The sequence below is a fragment of the Rissa tridactyla genome, chromosome 1 (assembly GCF_028500815.1).
Source record: "Rissa tridactyla isolate bRisTri1 chromosome 1, bRisTri1.patW.cur.20221130, whole genome shotgun sequence".
Taxonomy (NCBI): Eukaryota; Metazoa; Chordata; class Aves; order Charadriiformes; family Laridae; genus Rissa; species Rissa tridactyla.
The window spans coordinates 175,574,479-175,595,858 of record NC_071466.1 but is presented as its reverse complement, the minus strand read 5'-3'; the positions used below and the strand labels follow the sequence as shown (position 1 = coordinate 175,595,858).

At 37.9% G+C, this 21,380-nt stretch overlaps 1 protein-coding gene across 1 annotated transcript in view; it reads left to right on the top strand.

Moving 5' to 3' along the window:
- Nucleotides 1-21,380, top strand: part of OTOGL (otogelin like) — an 89,724-nt gene that overhangs the window by 35,383 nt on the left and 32,961 nt on the right. Inside the window, exons 23-30 of the mRNA XM_054188395.1 lie at nucleotides 6,998-7,132; nucleotides 7,535-7,681; nucleotides 9,391-9,510; nucleotides 11,732-11,848; nucleotides 14,706-14,862; nucleotides 15,394-15,420; nucleotides 19,316-19,483; nucleotides 21,043-21,321. Of these exons, the coding sequence (XP_054044370.1) occupies nucleotides 6,998-7,132; nucleotides 7,535-7,681; nucleotides 9,391-9,510; nucleotides 11,732-11,848; nucleotides 14,706-14,862; nucleotides 15,394-15,420; nucleotides 19,316-19,483; nucleotides 21,043-21,321 (1,150 nt within the window). The remainder of the gene's footprint in view (nucleotides 1-6,997; nucleotides 7,133-7,534; nucleotides 7,682-9,390; nucleotides 9,511-11,731; nucleotides 11,849-14,705; nucleotides 14,863-15,393; nucleotides 15,421-19,315; nucleotides 19,484-21,042; nucleotides 21,322-21,380) is intronic.

Sequence of the window (21,380 nt, the reverse complement as noted above, 5' to 3'; positions counted from 1 at the left end):
GAAGAAAGTGACCTTTTCACCTTGGATTTCTGCTTTTGGGTTAACGTTTGGCATCCAACAGCCCTTTGGCTATACTGACTCTACAATGTTATAATCTGATGGCTGCCTGAAAAGGCAGTCACTGTAACAATGACTGCCTGAGTTGGTTTACCTCCGGTGGGTACAGCTTTGTGGACTGTTGATGCCAATCTTCTACTGATACAGCAGGAAAAGATGAGGAAAACCCAGCATCATGTGTTGCTGTTTCAGGAAGCTGTACTGTATGTTGGCAGCAGTAAAATGAAAGCCTTTTGTTGTGTTTGAAGTGGGAGGATGCTCAGGCTAGTCACCTGTAGATGCTGCTTAGCAGTTTATGGCCTCTGACTTGTCAGTGAGCTATGAGAACTGTGAATTAAATTTACTCTGGTTTAGGTCAGGATATGAATATTTTTGTTTCTGAATGCCTAGAAACTAAGCCTCAGCAGTGTAAAGGAACACATTTAACATTCATTATATTTATAAAGAAAAGCTTTGTGCAAGTTCCAGCTTTCTAGCTCCTGACATCATTTGCTGCAGCTCAGAAAAGGCAAATTTATCACCATGATTTCTTGTCCTTTTTTTCTGTGTTATGTTGTGCGTTATCATTACAACCAACAATGATGACATATTGTCACTTATCATGCACTTATTAATAAAATAATACTAATAGGTCTCATATAAATACCTTTAGATATTTTAAAATAACACCACCAACTGTGCTGCTGATTTGTAATTCAGAATAGCTCATGTTGCAGAATGTGTCACTTGGAAACAAATGTTTGAATGTTCCCAAATCCTTAATCTTCAGTATATCTCATTTTTAATTAGAAGGGGATTGCAGTAATGTGACCTGTGCAAAAGCCAAATCAGATACATAAGCAGGCAAAGCTAAGTAAATGAAACAAAAGGAAATCTGCTTTAAATGATCATTTCTCAAACCTTTTAATATAGTTCTCTTAAAATATAAAAAAGAAAAACAAAACCTTCCCAGTGATCTCTATCTGATTAATCAACTTTTTCAAAATTAAGAAACGTTGACTCAGAACAAGGTTTTGAAGTATATCGTGTAAAATATTCCCTGTCATGTACTTTTCATTGTTAGCAGTAGGTTTTAAAAAATGACTTGGATTTAAAAAATACTGTTGACAAAACCTCAGAACACCCAACAACTCATTATTGCCATAAGATCTACTACAAAACCCCTATGTATAATAAAGGATATGTGATATAATGATTTGTTTTTCCTATTGCTTGTATACATACACACAAATAGTTTTAATGAATCTTTCTCAAGAGTTGTTGAGAGTTTATTCTGCCTGAGGTGTATCCTTTTGGGAAGTCACTTTTAAAGAAATAGGAAAGAATTGTAGTCGATGCATTAGCAGACATCTGGAAGTTGTTTGAGGGTGAGTCAGTAGATGGAATAATCTCACTCCCTTTGAATTTGCATCAGTGAATCTACTCAATCATGTTACTCTCCTTCATTTCTACTCAACTGTACTACGATGCTAGAAATGTGTCATTCCTTACACGCATATTGCAAGTTTCTTTGGCATATTTTAAGTAAAAATAATCAAATAATCTGCATCTCTGTGGAATATGCTGAGAAAAAGAGAATTTATGTGCCTGTGTGTGTGCATGAGTAATGTAGGTCTTAGGTTCTCAGTTCCTAAATGTGTTTGGTTTTGTTTTGGGGTTTTTTTGTTGGTTTTTTTTTTATTTTTAAATACTTGTATAGAAATGCATAACATCAGTGGAAAAATAAGACTATTACTATTCATTTTCTCTCTCCTGTAAGAGGATCACCTACTATCTTTCCTATAATATTGTTTCCCGACTTTCATGTTCAGTTCTCAAACTGACACAGTGTGCATCAGTGCCATCTGCTGACTCCAAGCAATATTGCTCCAATTGAATCGCTATGGGGAAAGGCATTTGACAATAATAATTTGCACAGGATGCAAAAGTAGGGATTAAATAAAGTTACACACAATGCATACATATAATTTTGAAATGGTACAGAAATTATCACACCAACAAAATGAAAGAAGCCTTCCAATACGACATGTTTCTTGGTGTAAATTGTGAACGAGTTTTGCATGATTAATGTGTTTTCACTGGTTATCTGGAGATCACCCCCCACACCCCCGTAAAATGTCTCAAGAAACTAACAAGGCAAGATCATGTCAGGTGCCAAGGCATTCGTCTGATCTCCAAACCCACTTAAATATTTATACCTAAATGCCACTAAATCTGGGCTAAGATGCTTTACTTATCCTAGGATCAAGCTCACTAGAAGTAATAGTTTCAAATGTTAAGTTCCTTCAGAAGAAACTCAGAGCCCAATAAACAATGACAAAACTAATTCCGAGTTTCCACAAAATTTCCTGAAAGGTTAACTCTGAACAGAACTAATGGTATCTCTCTGAAAATATGTAGGAAGGAGAAAGCAAATTCTACTTTTTAAACTACTGTATATTTTTTTCAGCATTTTTAGACCTTTTTGCATTTGCTTGTGCATGTGGCTATATATGAAAACTTTTAAAGAGTCATTAAACCAAAAGGAAAATAGGATTAATCTATCTCTATACAGTTCCCAGTATGTCCCCAGATCTTTTATAGCCACCCTAGTTTGCAAGTCAGTGTATTGTAGGGAACAAAACCAAAAATATGGGGAAATCAGGGTAGTAAGAGTCAAAAAGGATGAGTCTGAACACTGAACAGTTAAAGAGATTTTAATGAAACTTTCAAAGAAGATAGATACAGCCACTTTTAAATTGTCTTCTCCTAGGCTGCATTTTGACTATGTAAGCACACTGCACAGTGTTGTTATTGGTTGATAGTGATAGAAAATTTCTAACGGGATATTGAAATAGAAAGTTTCTAACAAAAATAAACCCTAGCATTCTCAAGCACTACTGGAAAAAAAAAAAAAAAGGAAAGCATGGCTTTGCTTTTTCGGCTAGGAAGAAATATGGAAAAAAAGTGCAGCGAAGTCTAGAAAAAGAATGTCCTGAGAAGCAGGACTGACAATGAGCTTTTGACTGACTGCCCGGAGCTGTGACTCTGTCTTCCCTGTTGCCTGGCAACTCCATGTTATCACAAAGAAACTGATATTAAGTTGGAACAGGCTGGATATGGTAATTTACGTGGGAAGATACTCTTGCAGTGGGAAAACCATTTTATTTCTAGTTTCTGTCAGCGTAAGTAGGTTTCACATGATGAACTGTAGTACATCCCCTGTTGGCTGCATTTTACCTAAAAAGGTAAAGAGCGACTCTGCCTTGGAAAGAGACTGTGCAGAAAAAAAAAAGAAAACCAACAAAAAACCCCACCTTGTTATTCATTGCATCTGCTCCTAGTGTCTACTCAGACATTTCTTTCAGCGGTACTGACAAAAGGTTGTTTTCATACCTGTGTGGATCCAGTGCAGATTAGAGAGATGGAACTCGATCACTATCATTTGTACTATCACAGTCCCTAAAAGCTGTCAAGATTTGCCCAAGACCTCACTGTCTTATACAAACATTAAAAGATGATCCTTACTTAATCTGAATAGTCCCTGTTCTTTCTTTTTCATTGCTAAGTTTAAGTGCCAAGTTTCAATTGCACTTTATTTCTTCCCTGCTAGAAGAAGAGGCTGCACATGTAGCAGTTACAGAATAATTTGAAGACTATGATAGAAACTGTCATTCAACTTTGAATTGGGCTGGCAGTGTATGGCTGGGAAAGGCTCAGTTTTTATTGAGATGTATGAAGAGAATGGAAAGGGTATGTATGTGCAGCAAATCTTGTCATGAAAGCTTTGAGCCACAAGAGATACATAATCCATAATGGTGGTTTTACATTTGGGTTTAGGTCTAAGATTTAATTAGAAAGAGAGAAAGCACAGAAGACTCAGGATTTAATGCGAAGCCCTTTTTCTTAAATGTCTGGTTTACTCATAGCTCCACCGAACCACCAGCACCATCTCTCTGCATTTCCATCCTGCATCATTTCTAGTAATTTAACACCAACATGCAGTCCTACAAGTAAGGAAGTACTTCACAGGTCTTCAGAACTCCCTGTTCTGGCTTTGGTCAGCAAAACACTCCCTGTCTCCAGGCTTCTCTCTACTGCAGAGTTAACTTGAAATATAACTCAACTTTTGCCCTTGGCTCAAATCCCAACCATACACAAAACTTCTGACTTGATTATGTTGATGCTGTTCCACTGAAGGGATTGGCCTGGACTGTCAGAAGGCACAAGCAGCAGCTTCAATTAACATAGCTAATACAGCTACCCACTGCTGCTCCAAGAACTTGTCTTCATTGCCAAAAAAGGTGTATTTTTACTGTGGGATAATTAGCCTGAATTAACTATCCTTATTTAAAATAAAGCCCTCCATCTCTTTTCTTACAGTGAAGACATTGCTTCCCTGTTAACTCAGAGTGTCCCCTTTTGCTGAGGCCAAGCTAACTGAAGAGGAATGAACTCTGCAATGAAAACAGCCCACAATGTTCTAAGCATCAAATAGACCCCTAGACTGCAAGAAAAGCCCTTTTCTGAACTGACTTATGGTGGGGAGGTAGATTCTTTTCTCACTTTTCCTTTGGCCAGCACAGAATGTATCAGCTTGCATCCTATCTACCAAACTAATGCGTTTGTCTCCTTTTTAATTTACCACATCACCTCCAATAAATCCAAAAATGCTCTGGGCTGTTATCTGACTTTGAGGGAAATAATTACTGGACTGACTCCAGCAGCAAGCCTGGCTTAATTAAAACACAGTGTATTTCCCAAAAAGGTAGTGACCAATTTTATTCCTCGTGCAACCTAAAACAACTTTATAACAGAATGGAACAGATGAACTTTGCTTTACCCTGAAGCTTTCAGTACTTTTAAACTGCGTTCCCCTGCTAAATCATAAAGAGCTGATCTCCTACACCCCCTTATCACCAGCAGCAGCAGCTAGTAGCTGACTTTACCCATCTTAACTGTTGTCTTCTAAGCTAATTGCTAACACATACCACCTGTTTCTTAAGCCCTGGCATTAGGGTAACATAAAGCTTGCAGGCAGTCTCCCATGCCTTATGTTCATTGCATTTGCTCACACTTGCTGTAGAGTGCTTTTTTTTATGCCAACTAGCAGCATCCTCTGGCTTATGGACCATGCTAGACTAAGGGCAGCAAAGCTGTAGCACCTCCTCTGTGTGGCAACAAAAATACCTCTACGCTTCCCATCATCTAGGGTTGAATGCCGTGGTTTTTTGTTTTTGTTTGTTTTTTTTTTTAAGACTGAAAGTGTTGTTTAAGCAGTTTGGTCACTATGACTTTTACTAAGGAAAAAAAATAGTTCCAAAAAGTTCCTTCCCATATTTTCTGTATGCAGTATTTCTCACTGGTGAGGAAAAACTGCTGATATGTTTTTTAAATCTTGAATTCTGATGAACACAGAACAAATAAGGGTACAAATGTGAGACAGGCAAGGAGTAGTTAGGAGTATGTACCCAACACCTTTCAGGGGTATGCTGACTAAGGGAGAGGTACCTCAACCAAGGGAGGGAGCAAAGCTCTGGGGAGCGATGCTGTGGGCACAAACCAAGGCAAGGGTTCCTTCCCGTTGTGGCCAAGTGGAGCTCTCCAAGAGCATTGCTGGGAGCAAAGAGGAGTTCCTGGGACTGGGGAACTACTGAAGCCACCATTTCCTGTCTTGCCCACTGTGCCTATTAGCACCTGCAATTAGTTTCAGCTAGTTATATTCTCAGAGAGTGTTCAAAGGAGGGTGGGAGTAAGAAGAGAAGTTTAAACATCTTTTTGTTTCCAGCTCTATGCAAGTGTCATATAAGACTGGATGAATCAGCAGGTGAGATATATAGCTTGCCACCTCCAAGATTTTTATTACTTATTTCTCTCAGGTTTGTAATGACTGTAGGACTGAATTTGATCAAAAATTAAACTGAATTCAGAAGCACTTGGCTTATATTAATGTTAAGAAGTTAACTCTCTCAAGTCTTTTCTATAGTTATGGCTTCCTGTTGACTTGCAAGGATTGGTACAGACATGAATTGAAATGGAAATTAAAATAAGAAATAATAGGAGTAACTCAGATTTATTTTTGTTTGTGGTAGTGTTATCAATTATGAAAATACAGCTGATTTCCTTTGTTCTAGTACCAATCCTAGCATCGGGTGCACGTGTGTTTCCCTCAGGGTACAGAAGAACCACACAAGCTGCAGAAGGATAAATTAACATGTTGAGCCAAGGTGCAAAAGTGATTTTATGTGCTGAGAATGCAAAATTAATTTACAGGCTGGAAAGCAAACAGACATGGGATTGGGAAATAAGTAAATTTGAATTTTGGGTACTAAAACACCAGCAAATCAAAAGACAACAGAGTAGACAAATCTTCCAAATGTTAAAGAAAAAAGCACAAATGAAAATATCGGCAGAAACCTATGCCCCCTCCAAAAACATTGAGTATGACTCATAGTTTTGTGAATTTTGATGGGTGGTGGTACAAAAATTGTTCTATCTACTACTGACGGAGGGCAGGTTTCTTGGTTTTAAAAATATGAAAACAGCTTGATCTCAAGTACCTTGGTTTAAAAATAAAGTTCTTTTTATAGTGTGTCTCAATTTTGACAACCATACTGTGCAGTAAATACTGGATTCCACATATGAGCACATTTTAAAAGCCTAAGCTAGGTTCTTATTTTAGGGGTAGGCTGATCCTCTGAGTTTGTGTAGTCCTCAGAAAGAGGGTTCATGGCTGAACGTAATGGTTCTTTGTGTTCAACTCCAAAGTTTGAGTTGTTTGTGGGTTCAGCTTTGAATTTAAAAATGCATTTCCTTGTTTGGTAGCTTTTCTTAAATTTAATTTCAAAGATGTGTAAGTACTAAGTCATCCATCTTTCTGTGATGGTAAGCTTGGAATAAATCTGCAGGAGTGAACGGCGATTGAATCTATAAGTAAAATGATTTCTTCTTTATATTGCAGAGCACAGATAACTCAAATATATCTATAATTGCTCAGAACAAAAAGTGCTTTGACAATGATATTGTTTGCTCAAAGAATGTTTTCATCACTGTTGGAGACACTGAGATTTATTTCAGTGAATCTTCTGAGAAGCAGGTTAGTTATTTTCTTTCCTTTTTGGGTTGCCCCTTAAGATAAACATTGTAAAGTTACAGTTGTAAAGGAGCATGTTTTTGGAAAACGTCTCTCAGTCTGAGTTAACATAGTACAAGTACCTAGGCCTGGATAAAGAGCAGGAAAAATCTTATTTTTTCATTGGTTTTTTCAAGTTCTATTCTACAAAGAAGACTGTTCAAAAGCCTCAAGCAGTCGAAGCATGCTGGCATTTATTTGTTTCTTTCCACTTGGTTTTGAAAGAGAAATCAAAACACAAAATCAAAGCAAACTGGAATTATTGAAAAGACAAAATATCAAAGTACTAAACAACTCTTCTAGTAATATTAACGATTCAGCTATATGTGAAAGATAAAGATCCTAATAAATCTTCATTTCTGTCAGAAGACCTTAAGGGGACAGGAAAACAAATCTAACTATCAGCTTTGGAAGGCTGGATATTATACTGTGATACACTTTCCAGAACAAGACATTACAGTTCTGTGGGATAAGAAGACAATGATGCATGTTAAAGTTGGACCTCGATGGAAGGTGAGCCAAAATAAAAACCTGAGACTTCGTGTAGTTCTCAATGTTACTAATGTGATTTCGTATTGGAAGACTGTGATTGTCTTTTCTTCGTGCCTAACTTTCCCGCCGATATAGCTGTTTGTCATGATGTTCAGCTGGTAGCATTTCCCAGGTGAGAAGAGACGGAGCATGCGATTTAATGGCTGGTCTCCTGAAGATAAGGGGTGGTTCCTACATGTACATTTACTCTGTTGCTACACAAATTGCGGCCTTGCAGATACATAGTGATTCAGCTCTGACTCAAAGTTACTTTGGGGGTGGGAAGAGAGGGTAAGTTTTGAATTGCCCGGTTCACTGCATGTTTCCATAGTTGCTGAAGCCAATGGAAAAGAAGCTTCCATATCTAGCAACATGGAAGATGGCAGGTTTGTAGCACAGATTAGATTAGGCTGAAGATGGAACTACTCCCTGAGATGTAGTAGTGGCTGCACAGATGAACAGATGGAATCACATCCTGGGTTTAAATTAAGAAAACAAGATACAGGAAAGGATCCAGGCAAAACCTGACATTTAAACCTAGTAGGTGTGCTGTGACAGGGTTCAGCCGTGATGTGGGGAAGAATATGAGGCTCCTTGTCTTGCCAGTTGCTGCTCTTTGTTCCATTCCTATACCATCATCCGCCCTGGTGTCTCTGTAACTCAGTCTTTGGGTCCTGGCAGAGTAACTTTATCTGTACATTCAATACTTACATTCCTGCTTTGTCTCAACCATGAACACACATATTGAGAGGGGGCTCTTTCCAGCAAAAGAAAAGAAGGCACTCTATGGTAGAATACAATATCAATTTTTTTTAAGTGTAAGTCAAAGTTACAATAACCATCTAATCTGGTTTTAAAGCAACATTATTATAGGCGTTTGTCCCAACAGCCACAAAATGCTCACTTCACATACAAGCTGATTTATCAGCCATCAATACACATAGTGTAAAAAAATTTCTTCTGTTTTTGAATAAGCTAGCAAGGAACTGAGTTCTACAGGTTGCATGCAGGGACACGAATCCTTCAAGCTTTTTCTGTTTCCAATGACTGTTTCTTCCAGAGGTTCCAGCTCAGTAAGATAATGTCTGCAGCAGACTTTAAGGAAAAAGAATTGATTAAAGTGAGCCCCAGCACCCTAGAAATCCAACTCTACAATTTACTGTTGTGCAGAAATATCTTTTTCTCTAAGTAGGTCTATGTCTATGCATGTATATATACTTTTTCCATCAGTAGCTTGTACCCCAACACAAGACAGTTGCAGCTGTCTCTTTTGTAACTGCCATTACAAATATTCTTGCTATTATGAGATAAAATCAGAGGTAGCAAATTTTAATGACAACAACTAGCCAGGCTTCACAATCATGAGGTAATTCACCTGAACTTTTGGCTTTTGGACTGGATGCACTACTAAGCTTTCAGAAAAAAAATACAACTAGATTCCAGTCCCTTTTCATAGGCAGACAGTAAGAACGGGTTCTGGAAAATAGGAAGAAAAAAGGAAAAATATAAACTTCTATTAAAAGTTATTTGCAATATGGAACTGTAAGCATAGTGAACTGTCAGATGTTTTCAAAGTATAAATCAGAGTTGCATTCACCTTTTCCAGTTCAAGAATGTTTTATTCCACATATGTCATTTGTACTGATTATGGACTATCAGTATACGTAAAAAAATTAATCCTTCTCTTTTAGGGTAAACTTGCAGGTTTGTGTGGAAATTTTGACAAATATACTTCAAATGATCTTACTACATCAAACAACATGGAGGTGAGAAATGCACAAGTGTTTGGAGACAGCTGGGTATTAGGACAGGTAAGTCCCACGTCCAGTAAAAATTTAGAAGAAAAAGGATGATAATTTTAATTTATAAATGAACATGTTATGAGCACATGATGTACAGAGATTTTTCTAAACTCACCGTCAGTGTATAAGAGGACATTTTAACTCTTATGTCTGTAGATGTCAAATGTGCTAATAAAGTCTTATATCATAACAAACATATACTGCATTTAAATGAAACCAAATAATCTCTTTAGGGAAGAATACATTTTTCCCTATATGAGATAATTATCATAGCTGTCTGTATTTCAATTTTCTAAAAATTTATTTCCATTGCTTCTGATATTTTGGATTCTGCCCAATTTTAAAAACAACCACTTCTCTGGTGTTGGAAGAGGCATCGGGATCTTGAAAGCAAATAGAATCTGAATGCTGGAAAAAATGGTCTGGAAAAAGGTTTCTTTCTGAACACTGAGGAAAAAAATGCGTGATTTTTGGTTTTTTTAGTTGCAGTTTGTAAACAGAGAACAAACTGACAAAGCAGTGGTGGTGAAGGGATGAGACAGAAAAGGCTCAGAACAGCAACAGGCACAACCCAGTATGGAAACTTGGTTTCTGAGGAGAAGGGAAGAGGGTGTAGAGAGTGGATGACCACAATTCTCCTGTTTTATAACACAGGAGAATAGGTATTTTATTAATTTGTGTTGAGAAGATGAAATGTTTTAAAGCCTTGTGAACTTCCTGAAAAATCAGTTATTTGTAAAGCACTCCCTTAGGATGTCTGTGAGAACCAGTTTTTAATCTATTCTCTCCTTGACCCACAGCAGGAAATTGAACCAAAACCTCTCACCTCATGAAAGAATATTATACTTATTCCACTCTAGAGTAAAGATTTTGAAGCTTCTCTCCCTCAATATCTCCCTTTGGTTCTATTTTATTTTATTGCAAGCCAGGCAAGCGTATAGTGTTGGTGATTATATTGCTCATCTAGAAGGTGGTACATAAAGAAATGTGTAAAGACTTTGTATGAAGTGTATGAATTTTTCTTTTCCAATTTATCAGTTCAGTGTCAGCTTTAAAAAAAGTGTGTAGTGTTTGCACAGCACATTAACTTCTAGGATGTTATGACCTTTGTTTATGCAGCCCAAACCTGCACTTGCCTTTTTGTGGCCCTATATATATATTTTTCTTTTTTTGTAAAATCTCACGTAATCTTCTGATTTCTGTGGCTGCCAGAGCACACAGGATCTGAGTTCAATATTGGCCTCTCAGGCAGCCTGTGCTCAGCCAGACTTGACACTTCATCTGCCTCTGCAGTAGGTGTTACGGATTTTTGTCAGAAAGGACCTTTGGCCTTCATAGAGATGTCCCCAGGTAATCTTTTTTTTGCAAAATCTAAATGCTGTAAAGGAGTATTTGATAGCTGGAGGCCTAGAACCCAACTCTGCTACTGGCAAACGTGCTTGCATTGGCACCATGAAGCGTGAGATGCTTCCAGGGTTTCTCCCTCCTGGGAGCGGTAGCATGTCCCCCCATGTCGGCATCTGAGCATCTGCACAGGAGAGCAGCGTGGGTGGGCAACTGCACTGCAGCTTAGGCTGCATTGGGACACCCCAGTGCTGCCTATGGATCTATCATTACCCCCTCCTGGGCTTCCCTGCTTCCCTGCAAGAGTATGGTTTTAGATGAACTTGTGTTTTCTGAGCAGAGTGTCCTTTTCTTATATCTTTCTGTTCATTTGTTTTTCTTCTTGAAGAGAGACTTTAAGAGAGGGAGTTATATCTCAGCCTTTTTTGAGTTATCACGATGATCTTTGACTCTAATTTTTTTTTTTTATGGGTTGCTCTCTTCCTACTGCTGCTTCTTTATTTGAACTTACAGGGCTAAAGCCATCTGTAGTGTGACTCCATTTAAAGTCAGTGCAAAACCACGAGGGATGGCTTTGGACCATGTATTTGTTTGTGATGTTACAGTTGGTTGCTCTGGTAATGATTATAATGTGTCACAAAGAAAACATTTTGTCTTTATGCGCTGAGCAGACAGCAGGAACACTTCAGTACTTCAGAACAAAACACAAAGATTGTTTTTTATGCAAATGTTTTCAATTATAATCAGAAGTCAGGGAAAGGGGAAGATGAAGAAAATAGCATTTAAACATTCTTTTGTTTTCTGAGTATGCAGGTACAGTGTACCTGAGTCCATGGTAAACACACCTCCGTATAAAATGGTTGTGGTATTTTTGCTTGTTTTTAAGTGCAAGAGCCCAAATGAAACACTGAGACCATGTGAGGTACACCAGAGCAAGTTCCCTTATGCCAAAAAGGAATGCTCAATTTTATACAGTGACGTTTTTGCACCTTGTCGCAACGTGGTAAGTTTATTATAAATATCCAAGATGTGCTCTCATGTAGAAAAATATTAAAATTCCAGTAATTAATTTCTTCTTTCCATTCCCCTCAGTCTGAATGCCGTGGAGGCTATGGAGTAGAGCCCTGCAAGTATTTCTATGTGGGTGGGCTATGTTTGTGCAGAGCTGCTTGCTCCTTTCAAGGCTGGAGCCTAAACATAATAGTGATAACTGGGAGCCATGAGTTAGTAGACTGGATAATCAAGGTTTTGTTCCCTTTAGGTTTTATTTATATCTTTTAGTTATATATTTTATTTATATAGGTAACTTAATTTTTAAGGCTTTTGTATATATTGCAGGATTCTAAAATAAGCATTTGTGTAATGTGCCTACGGCTCATCTCCAATGGTTTTATTTTGTTAACTGTCCTGCTCAATATAGACAGAAATATGAGAGTGAGATTTTGGCTTCAGATCTACCAGTATTTTTAATTGGCTGACAGCTTATCTGCTTTTTATCAAAACTCTGAGCTGTGGTGTCCTCATTGTCCCAATACCTGGCTGAGCCTGGGACTCGAGTTACAAGAAAGTCCTTAAGTTCAGTCTAGGCAAGATGGGGAACAACAATAGCTTGTGTGGGATCTTTCATTCCATTTTAGTGCACTCTTTATCACCACAAGACGTTCTCTATACATTTTTTCCAATTTCTGATTTTAGCCTCCCACAGGTATTTAGTTATTGAAAGTGCTTCTTTACACCCGTGCAAGCAAGAACCACTATGATGTTTTGTCTCAGTCTCTTATTTTCTGTATGACTATTAATACTAAATGAGATCATTAGATGTCCCAGCTGAGCCTCCTGACTTTCAAGACTGAAGTTTGATATCAACATGGTTAGGAATTTGCCTGAGGAGGAGGTTGCAGTATCTTAACCCAAGAGATTTACTAATGTTGACTTTAGTTACTATGTAAAGAATTTTTTGAGCACGTGCCTGAGCACATAGTGATGAGTGTATTTTCAAAGTGGAAAGTAATAAATAAAAATGGAACTTTTGGAAGTTTTTAAGGAGCTGTATTATAATAACTCATAAAAAAAGATGTTTTCTCTTTCACGTTCATTTTCTATATCTTATCCATGTTGTGATTAATATTTGCAAACATTATGCCAAAAATTTAGCATAATTATATTAAAAAATGCATGTCAGGTACAAAGCATGACACTTAATTAGTTGTCAAGTATTTTCATATGCACACATCCATCCTGTATGGGACAGCCTGTAAAGAAAACACCTCTCAGGTGTTTTTACAACCTCTCATCAGTGTGAGAGAATATGGCTCTTACAAATGTAACGTAAAGTGACCTCCTACAAGGATATCTGCAGCTGACTGCTGGCTGCACGGGTGGCAACTGGCTACCAAGGAGAAAAGCCCGAGCAGAGACTGACACTGGGGGCATGGCAGGAACAGAAAGTGTAGATGTGGGTTTGAGGACATTCTTGGAGCAGCGCTCTTCCAGTCGTTCCTGCTGTGCAGGTGGTGGAGGGTCCTGCTGTGCATGGAGGCAAGCTCCTGCCCATGGGGCAGGCAGCCTCAGAGTTCAGCTGAGGCTGGAAAACCCCATTTTCAGGGAGACAAAATCTTGCATCTGTGGTTGGCAGTGACTGATGGATTGCAGTTGCCTGGCTGAGTGCTGAACTCAGCAGGAGCTGAGAAGCCTTGACACTCACAGGAAAAAAAGGTCTTCCTCGTCATTCTTGAACTCAGCAGTAGCTTTCACCTGAGGCTCACGGTTTGTCACAACTGCGGGATGTTGCTGACCCATGGAGAGATGCTGTCCTGCAGACATGAGAGACAGGTTCTGCTTTTTGGAGCTGGTCTGCTGTTTGGTGGTTCCTGTGAAGTTATTACAGACATTTTCAACAGAGCTAATACTCGTGCCTCCCCCTCCAGTGCTATCCCTGTTTTCAAAATAAGAAAAAGAATGAAAGCAAAATGGCATCTCTCTCCACTGAAGACAGAAAGTCTTCATATCCCTGCCAGCTTCTAGCAAGTGCCAGCTGAAAAGCCGTCTCCATGCTAGATAAGTGCTGCTTTGTTACTGTGATGGTATTTCTGTAAACTGACGCGTGCCATTTGAGTGCTTTACAACTGAGCTAGGCCAGAGTCTAAAAACGAGTCTAAACCGAAGAAAAGCATTGCTTTAAACATTCCATGTGTTGAGTAAGAACACTGTTTTAGAAACATCGCTTAACATTACAAAGAAGATGACTACAACCTAAAAAATATTGTATCGTGTAAAGCCATGAAATAATGTGATAGGATTTTAGAGTGGGAAAGTGGATTTCTGATCTAATGAAGGTTTGCAGGCAAAGTATATTAAAATTTTGGTAAGTGCAGAAATATTTTTCTGCCAAATGTCACCAGCATGCTCAAGCTTTCTTTCCCTGGCCAAAAACCCCTCTGCAAATTATTATTTTAATTACTTGATAATCAGAGCTGCAGCTCTCTGTTGTTGTTCATGCAGAACTGACAGGATGACTATAGATGGCAGCATTTGCTTTATAAAAACACAGAACTGCCAACTTCCATATACTCTCCAAAATCGATGAACAGCAAGTGTGTGGACAGACACACTTGTTAATAGTCACTGAATGAAAATTTTGTCTTGGCCTGTAACGTAGGTACAAGCTGATCATTCGAAGTATACTTTTTGTGTAGGAATGTAGCCAAACTTAAAAAAAGCCTTATTTTTGTGTTAAATTAGTTCAGACAATCCAGAGGTAGCACTCCTGCTGAAAATGGAGCAATAGGAATTTGTACGATCATGCAATTGGGTCACCATCCCTTTTTTTTTTCTTTTTTTTTTTCTTTTTCCTTTTCCAGATTGATGTGACTTCTTTTGTCAAGAATTGTCACACAGATACATGTAATTGCAATCTTGGCGGAGACTGTGAGTGCTTGTGTACCAGTATTGCTGCTTATGCCCACAAATGCTGCCAGCAAGGAGCAGCGATTCACTGGCGATCTCCTTCCCTCTGTGGTATGTACCTGTGCCGGCCTCACACCGGAGCTAATCTGGGGCATCTTTGGCCTTTCGCTGCCCAATAAAATATGACGGAAGCAGGTGGATTATAAATGTGCTTCTTCACGTTTTTCAAATTGTCTTTATATTAGCTGTTAGTCTTATACACCGAGATTTGCTGTCTTACTCAAGAGGATTGGCCGTGCTCAGGGTATGCCAGCGTGGTGGCTGTTGTAAAGGCACTGGTATACCAGAGCTGGGGTACATCCAGCATTGGGCAGGGGGCTGCAAAGAGATTCAGTCCATTCTACTTTTGATTGGCAGTGAGAACAGTTCTCTCCTTCAGATCTGTTGTCCTTGTGCATCTATTTAAATACAGCTGTATGTTACTGAATAAAAGCCAAAGGAAATAAAGTCACTAATTGAAATATATTACAGAAAATTAAACTTGCTCTGATGGAAATTAATTTTACATTTTTACGATGCAGATATGCAGTGACTCTACTGTTACTTTCTAATAATAATGTGCTTGTTTTCTTTTTCTTTTAGCTTATGACTGTGAATATTACAATCAAGGTATGTAGTATTTGATATTACTGTCTTCCATTCATCGTCCTATTTATATACCTTGCTGAATACTCTTATTCTTCATGTTTTCTAGCATACCAGCTAGCTATGTGCTAGCTGTACATACATTTGTACTAGCATTTGTACAAACAAATCTGTATTCCCTGGTTCCAATATAGAATCTATTTTTATAACGCATTTAGTCACAAATAAGCCATTGACTTAAAGAAAAAAAATCCTACTTTGACCACTCTAGAATATGGAAGACATCTTTGACATACTATTCTACCATCTTTCTTTCTGTATGGCACTATTTTGAGATATTTATGTCTCTCTCCTATACTTATTTTGTTTCTCTTAAAAACAAAAACCAGCAAGAGATGCTGTTTTTATGTTCTTATAGCAGTTCACTCAAACTAGCCCTGGGAGAAAATACAGTTTGGTAACTTCTTTCATGGGTTAGAATGAAATTTTTTGTTTGGTTGGTTGGATTTTTGGGGTTTTTTTAACTCCTGATTTGGCTATGTGAGTTTAGTGAGCTCAGGAAGTTAGCAAAGCAAGTCCCCATGAGTCTTTCTGCTCTATGTCCAGGGATAGTTGTGGCATGGAAACAAACACCATAGTTGCAAGCAAAATGACACATCTGGCATCTCAGATGAAACATGATGCAGCGCATGCTGCAAATAAAACCCTTTGCTGAGGAGAATCTCTGTCAGCTGCAGCAGTGTTGCAGGTTATCTTCTTTTCCATTCTCCCCATTCCCTAGGGTAGGATTGCATAGTCACAATCCCTCAAGCTCACTGGACCTTCAAATCCATTAGAAAGGAGAAGTGATTTTTATGAACCTGGAGTATTGTATGTCATTTCGCCATATATCCCTTGCCTATTTAATATCATTATGTCATTACACTGACTTTATCTTCCCTCCTGTTCTGCTACAGATATCTAAAAATACTGTTTTTCTGTGCAATATCTCATGTATTACTTGAGATTTGTCCTGTATAAACACAGAAAATCCTACATTAGTATCGGATTCAAATACCGACGCATTAGTGTTCATCTTGGAAGGTTATACATGGTTATTAACACTTAAATTTTCACCTCACTGAACTAACTGCCTTTGGCACAGGGAAACTCAAGTCCTTTCTTCCAAAAACGAATGATGTGGATATAACGCGTCTCTGATGTTACTGGGTTAAGATTAATCAGAATAATAATTAATTTGGTATGATTTTTGGAAAAAAAATTAAAAAGCTGTATAAATTTTATGAAGATTTTTCACATTATGCAATTATCTTCTAGGTTTTCATTCTGAAGTGTCTTGCTTTGTTTTATTTTTCCTTCTTACATTGACACATAAAAGAGATTCCTTTGGTTCAATTAAAAACTCAATTGAATTAATTGACGGGTTTTTTCTTTGACTTGATGTATGTGGTTTTAACTTTGCTTCTATTTTTAATGGGTGAAGGTCAGTAGCCCAGCTGTGTTGAATATCTTAAGTATTCCCTAATGTCTCAATTAATAACATCCTCATATTCAATGTGGGGGTGGATTAATGCACGGCGCAGCATATCTTGGCAGTCACAAAGAAGCTCTAGAAAGATGTTAGCTTGTGTTTGTACTGTAAATTTCAGAACTGGGACCTATTATATTTTGAAATTGATAGGTTATGGGATTTTATGCACAAGTCTCACAAATACTGTACTGTAAAGAACAGCTCATTAGAATGAGAGTGGTATTCGTTTAATAAACTAAATTCCTGTGGCATCCCTTCTTAGATTTGGATGCTGTGCACGTATTTTGTGGGGAACAAGATATTAAAAAGGAAGGGAAACTTGACTAAATGCAATGATATGAATGCGACTTTTGATACATCTTTTTAGTGACTTGCATCCTATAATGAGCATCATGCAGTATATGATATTTTTTTTTTCTGCCCCAAGAAGTCTGGCCTAGCACAGTAGCAGTTTGTAGATCCTGCTAGGTATAGCTGACTTTCCATAATTTCCTTGCAATAGGGAATTTTGTCTTCATTAAAAAGTAGTAATGTGTACTGGTTTTGGCTGGAATAGTGTTAATTTTCTTCACAGTAACTTGTACGGGACTATGTTTTGTATTTGTGATGAAACCAGTGTTGATAACACACCCAGGTTAGCTACCACTTACACAGCATCAAGGCCTTTTCAGTTTCTCACGCTGCCCCGCCAGCAAGTAGGCTGGGGGTGGGAGAGGATGCAGGCGGGACAGCTGACCCCAACTGACCAAAGGGTCATTGCAGAATATCTGATGTTGTGCTCAGCAATACAAACTGGAGGGGAAGTTTGCTGGGGCTGGCATTGCTTGGGGTCAGCTGATGGTGAGCAATTGAGGGTTTTTGTATCACTTTTCTTGGTTTTGTTTTCCTTTGATTTTTTTTTTCTTCTTCTTCTCCTTATTAAACTAAAAATCAATTATCTCAACCCACGAGTATTAATGAGCGAGTGGCTTTTTGGTGCTTCGCTACCTACTGGGTTGAAGTCAAGAATGGTGTTATTTCCACCACCAAATGCCAGCAAAACATCTTTTGGGACTAGGATGGCTCCTCCTCTCATTCTTTTTTGCTCTGCATGATATCAAACTGCTGAATCTTTATGGAGACTTTATCAATTACAGCTCGGTCCTGCTTTTGCTCAAGTCATAGGCAAAATATCTGTTAATATGTAGGGATAAACATCCAATAATTTAGAATGTGTCTTTTTAAGATAAATTGCCTCATCACTGCTTTAAATGTGGCCATTTTGTTGCAAGCTTGTCGGCTTCATGTGCCTATGAGCTCCAGTATAGTTTCCGTATAAAAATGGTAGTTATTTTCATGCAGTTTTCTCCAGAAATTGGTGTTTAACTTCTAGCTGAGACAAATCTCATCATTATGAAAATTCCTTCCCTCTTGGAAGAGCTGTATTTGAAAGGAGTTGCCTTAGTCTGGGAAAGGGGTTCAGTTAGGACTAAAAGCTTTCACAAAACTTACACATTCTGTTTATTACTCACAAGGTAAGGTTTTAGAAGTATGCTGCTCTTGGTTCTTTCAGTGAGATACAGTGACAAAGAGGGATGCTGTTTTATCTGGGTGTATCCTTGTGAGCTTTTCCAGCCCAGCAGTAACCAACTGCTCCAGGGGTCTGCTGCTGGGCATGGTTAGGCCAGCTCCGTTTTGGCAGGGGTACCAGTTGAAGCTGTTGTCACCGTTATATTGCCATGAGCTTTTGAATGACGATGTGGTGAACCAGACTGGAAAAATTTGCTGGTTATTTTTCAGCTGGATCACTTCACTGCTGAAGCACTTAGGATGGCATAATAAATGGGGCAGTAGTGGGGAAGAAGGAAGTGGCTTGTGGGAGAGGATGAACTAGGCAACTGCTTAAGCAATATTGCTCCCAAAAGTTGAATTACAACTTTATCATTTGAAATCTGTTATTTCTGGGGGGGGAATTGCCTTCTAGATCTAAGAGTGGCTTCAGTGTCTATTTGGGGAATAATACTAAAGTTGGTCTGTTGGTCTTTCGAAGTATAGAAATAAGGACATGTAAACGACTAAACACCCCAAAAAAGCAGCCCAGGTTGCTTGCTTGTACAGGTCATTTTGTGAGGATAGCCAGACACTTGTGAGTACAGCCAAAGTAAGCCACTTTTTTGTGATCACTTTGTATCCATTGTATTCTGGACAGCAAGCAAAGAACAAGGAAGTACATTAAACAGATAGGTACAGACCCACGCCAGCATAATACCTTGAGGTATTGAGCTGTAGTTCCAAATTTATTTGATTCCAGGTATGGTGAAATATCTAAGGCAATAAGAAATAAGACTTACATTTTATATGTTGGGCAAGGAGAATTTGTTTTTTTCTATTTGATTTTTTTTCCCTTAGGTCTTGGTGAAGGACCCTATGTTTTGTCCAGTTATGGAGAGAATGACACAATTATAGGAGCTAATGTATCCAGTAGAAGGATATTTCCCCTGCCTAGAACTGGAGCATATGGAAATGTAATTTTCAGTTTCATGATAACTCCAGGCCTTTTCAAAGATAAAGATTTATGTAAGTGTTCTCAACAATTTTGCTAATGACAATACATATATTTCAAACTATATGAATGATTTTTGCTGCATCTTCTAAATCTCCTAAAATAGTCTAGATATTTTTAATTATTGGAATAAGGGAGGATGAAGCAGCCAATTTCAAAACTGAGGAAGAATGCTGATTTTTTAATTTTTTTTTTTTTAATATTGGAAAACCTCACTGCCAGATTTAAAGATGACTTTTCAAAGATTATTTTAGAAATATTGCAAAATACAAGTGAACTGAATTCCTTTGGTAAATAAAGAATTACTTTGTATAACTAGGAACTGGGAAATTTTGCACGTGTATCTGGCAAATCTCAACACTGATGGTGAATGCAGGATATTTTTGTCTCCAGTAAAATCACTTCTACTTTATTTTTTCTTCTTTTTTGTGATTTTCAGTGTACTATAAAATGTGCAACCAATCTGTCTCCTGCATTGTTAGTACGCAGCATCTCCATACAATGTAAAAGGAAGTTTCTTAGGTGAATACCTATTCCTAAGCTTTATTTTTCACTTATCAGAGATTGATCCAAACTATAGAACTACAAATAAATATGTTTAAATACTTTTCCTTCTGTATATATTTTCCTTTCTTTACATCTATTGGGTTTGTGCCAATTAAGTCTATGCAGATTTTGTCATTGCTTTCTCATAGAATTTAATTTGTTGAAAAAATCCCTCAAAAATCAACAAAGGGCTGTCTCCACAGTAAAATTTGAAACGATATTCACAAACAATTGACAATTTTGCAGTGAACAAAATAGGTTTTTAGATATGATTTTGAAATGAGAAAGTACAGAAAAATTAATTCAGACTTGTCAATTCTCCAATTGATATAAGTGGAAGTAAAACATCCATTATATCTGTGCAATACACAGGTAGTTTTCATATCTGTGAGGAATGAGATCGTATTCATCTAAATTAAAGGCACTTTAAGATTTTATTCAAGTTGAAAATCAAATCTGAAGTCTTCTTTTAAGTTCTTAAATTTTCAAAGAATTTTCCTCACTTCTGATTTTTGGCATAGGTAGAGCAAACAGAGGGTCAAATCTTTGATTTGGCCGCAGTTTTTCTTACTGTATTGCTGGATATGACTGTATGTAAAAAAAGACTGATCTCAAGGTGAATTCAAGCATGTTCTTACAATATTTGTGTGATGTTATTTATGCATGAAATTTTGGTACAGCTGAACTGTCAGGCATTTGTCTGAATTTGAGAAAAAACTCCCAGTTTGAGCAAGTCCCAATTTGAGACTGCTTATGAATTATTTTGAAGGTTGGTAGCAGTAGGCTGAATCTAGTTTTGATCTAACTGATCAGCTCTCTGATGGCTCCGGATTATATGATTATTTGACATCTCCTTTAGACCCTGCATTTCTAACATATTTTGAGTAACATAAAACGGAAATATTTTTCTGTGAAAAGTAGTTGTTTAAAAGGAATCACTTAACAGCCAATAAAGTGATTTTAATCTCACCTTTAAGTTGTTCTCAGTGAAAAATCTTACTATTTTTTTCTTCTTCTTCTGTGGAAGCGCTCTCTCTTGTTTCCCTTGAATCTGCTGAAAGACCAAACTACTTTCTGTACGTACACGACAATGAAACCGTTGGGTTGGAACAGTGGCAGGCAAGTGCCTCCTTTTGGAGACGAGCCACCTTCTTCCACCACCATGGCCTCTGGAGTCCAGGGCTCAGCGCCTTTGAACTGCACAGTAAAAAAGGCTTTTTCATCATTCTCACCTCATCTGGTGTTAAAGTGGCAAAGTACGATGATTCAGAACAATTCAAACGTTTGAGTAGCTTTAGTATTGAAGGTAAATTTTGCATAATCCCCAGGGATAAGTATGGTTTCTTCTGCTTGCCTGTAGAGCAC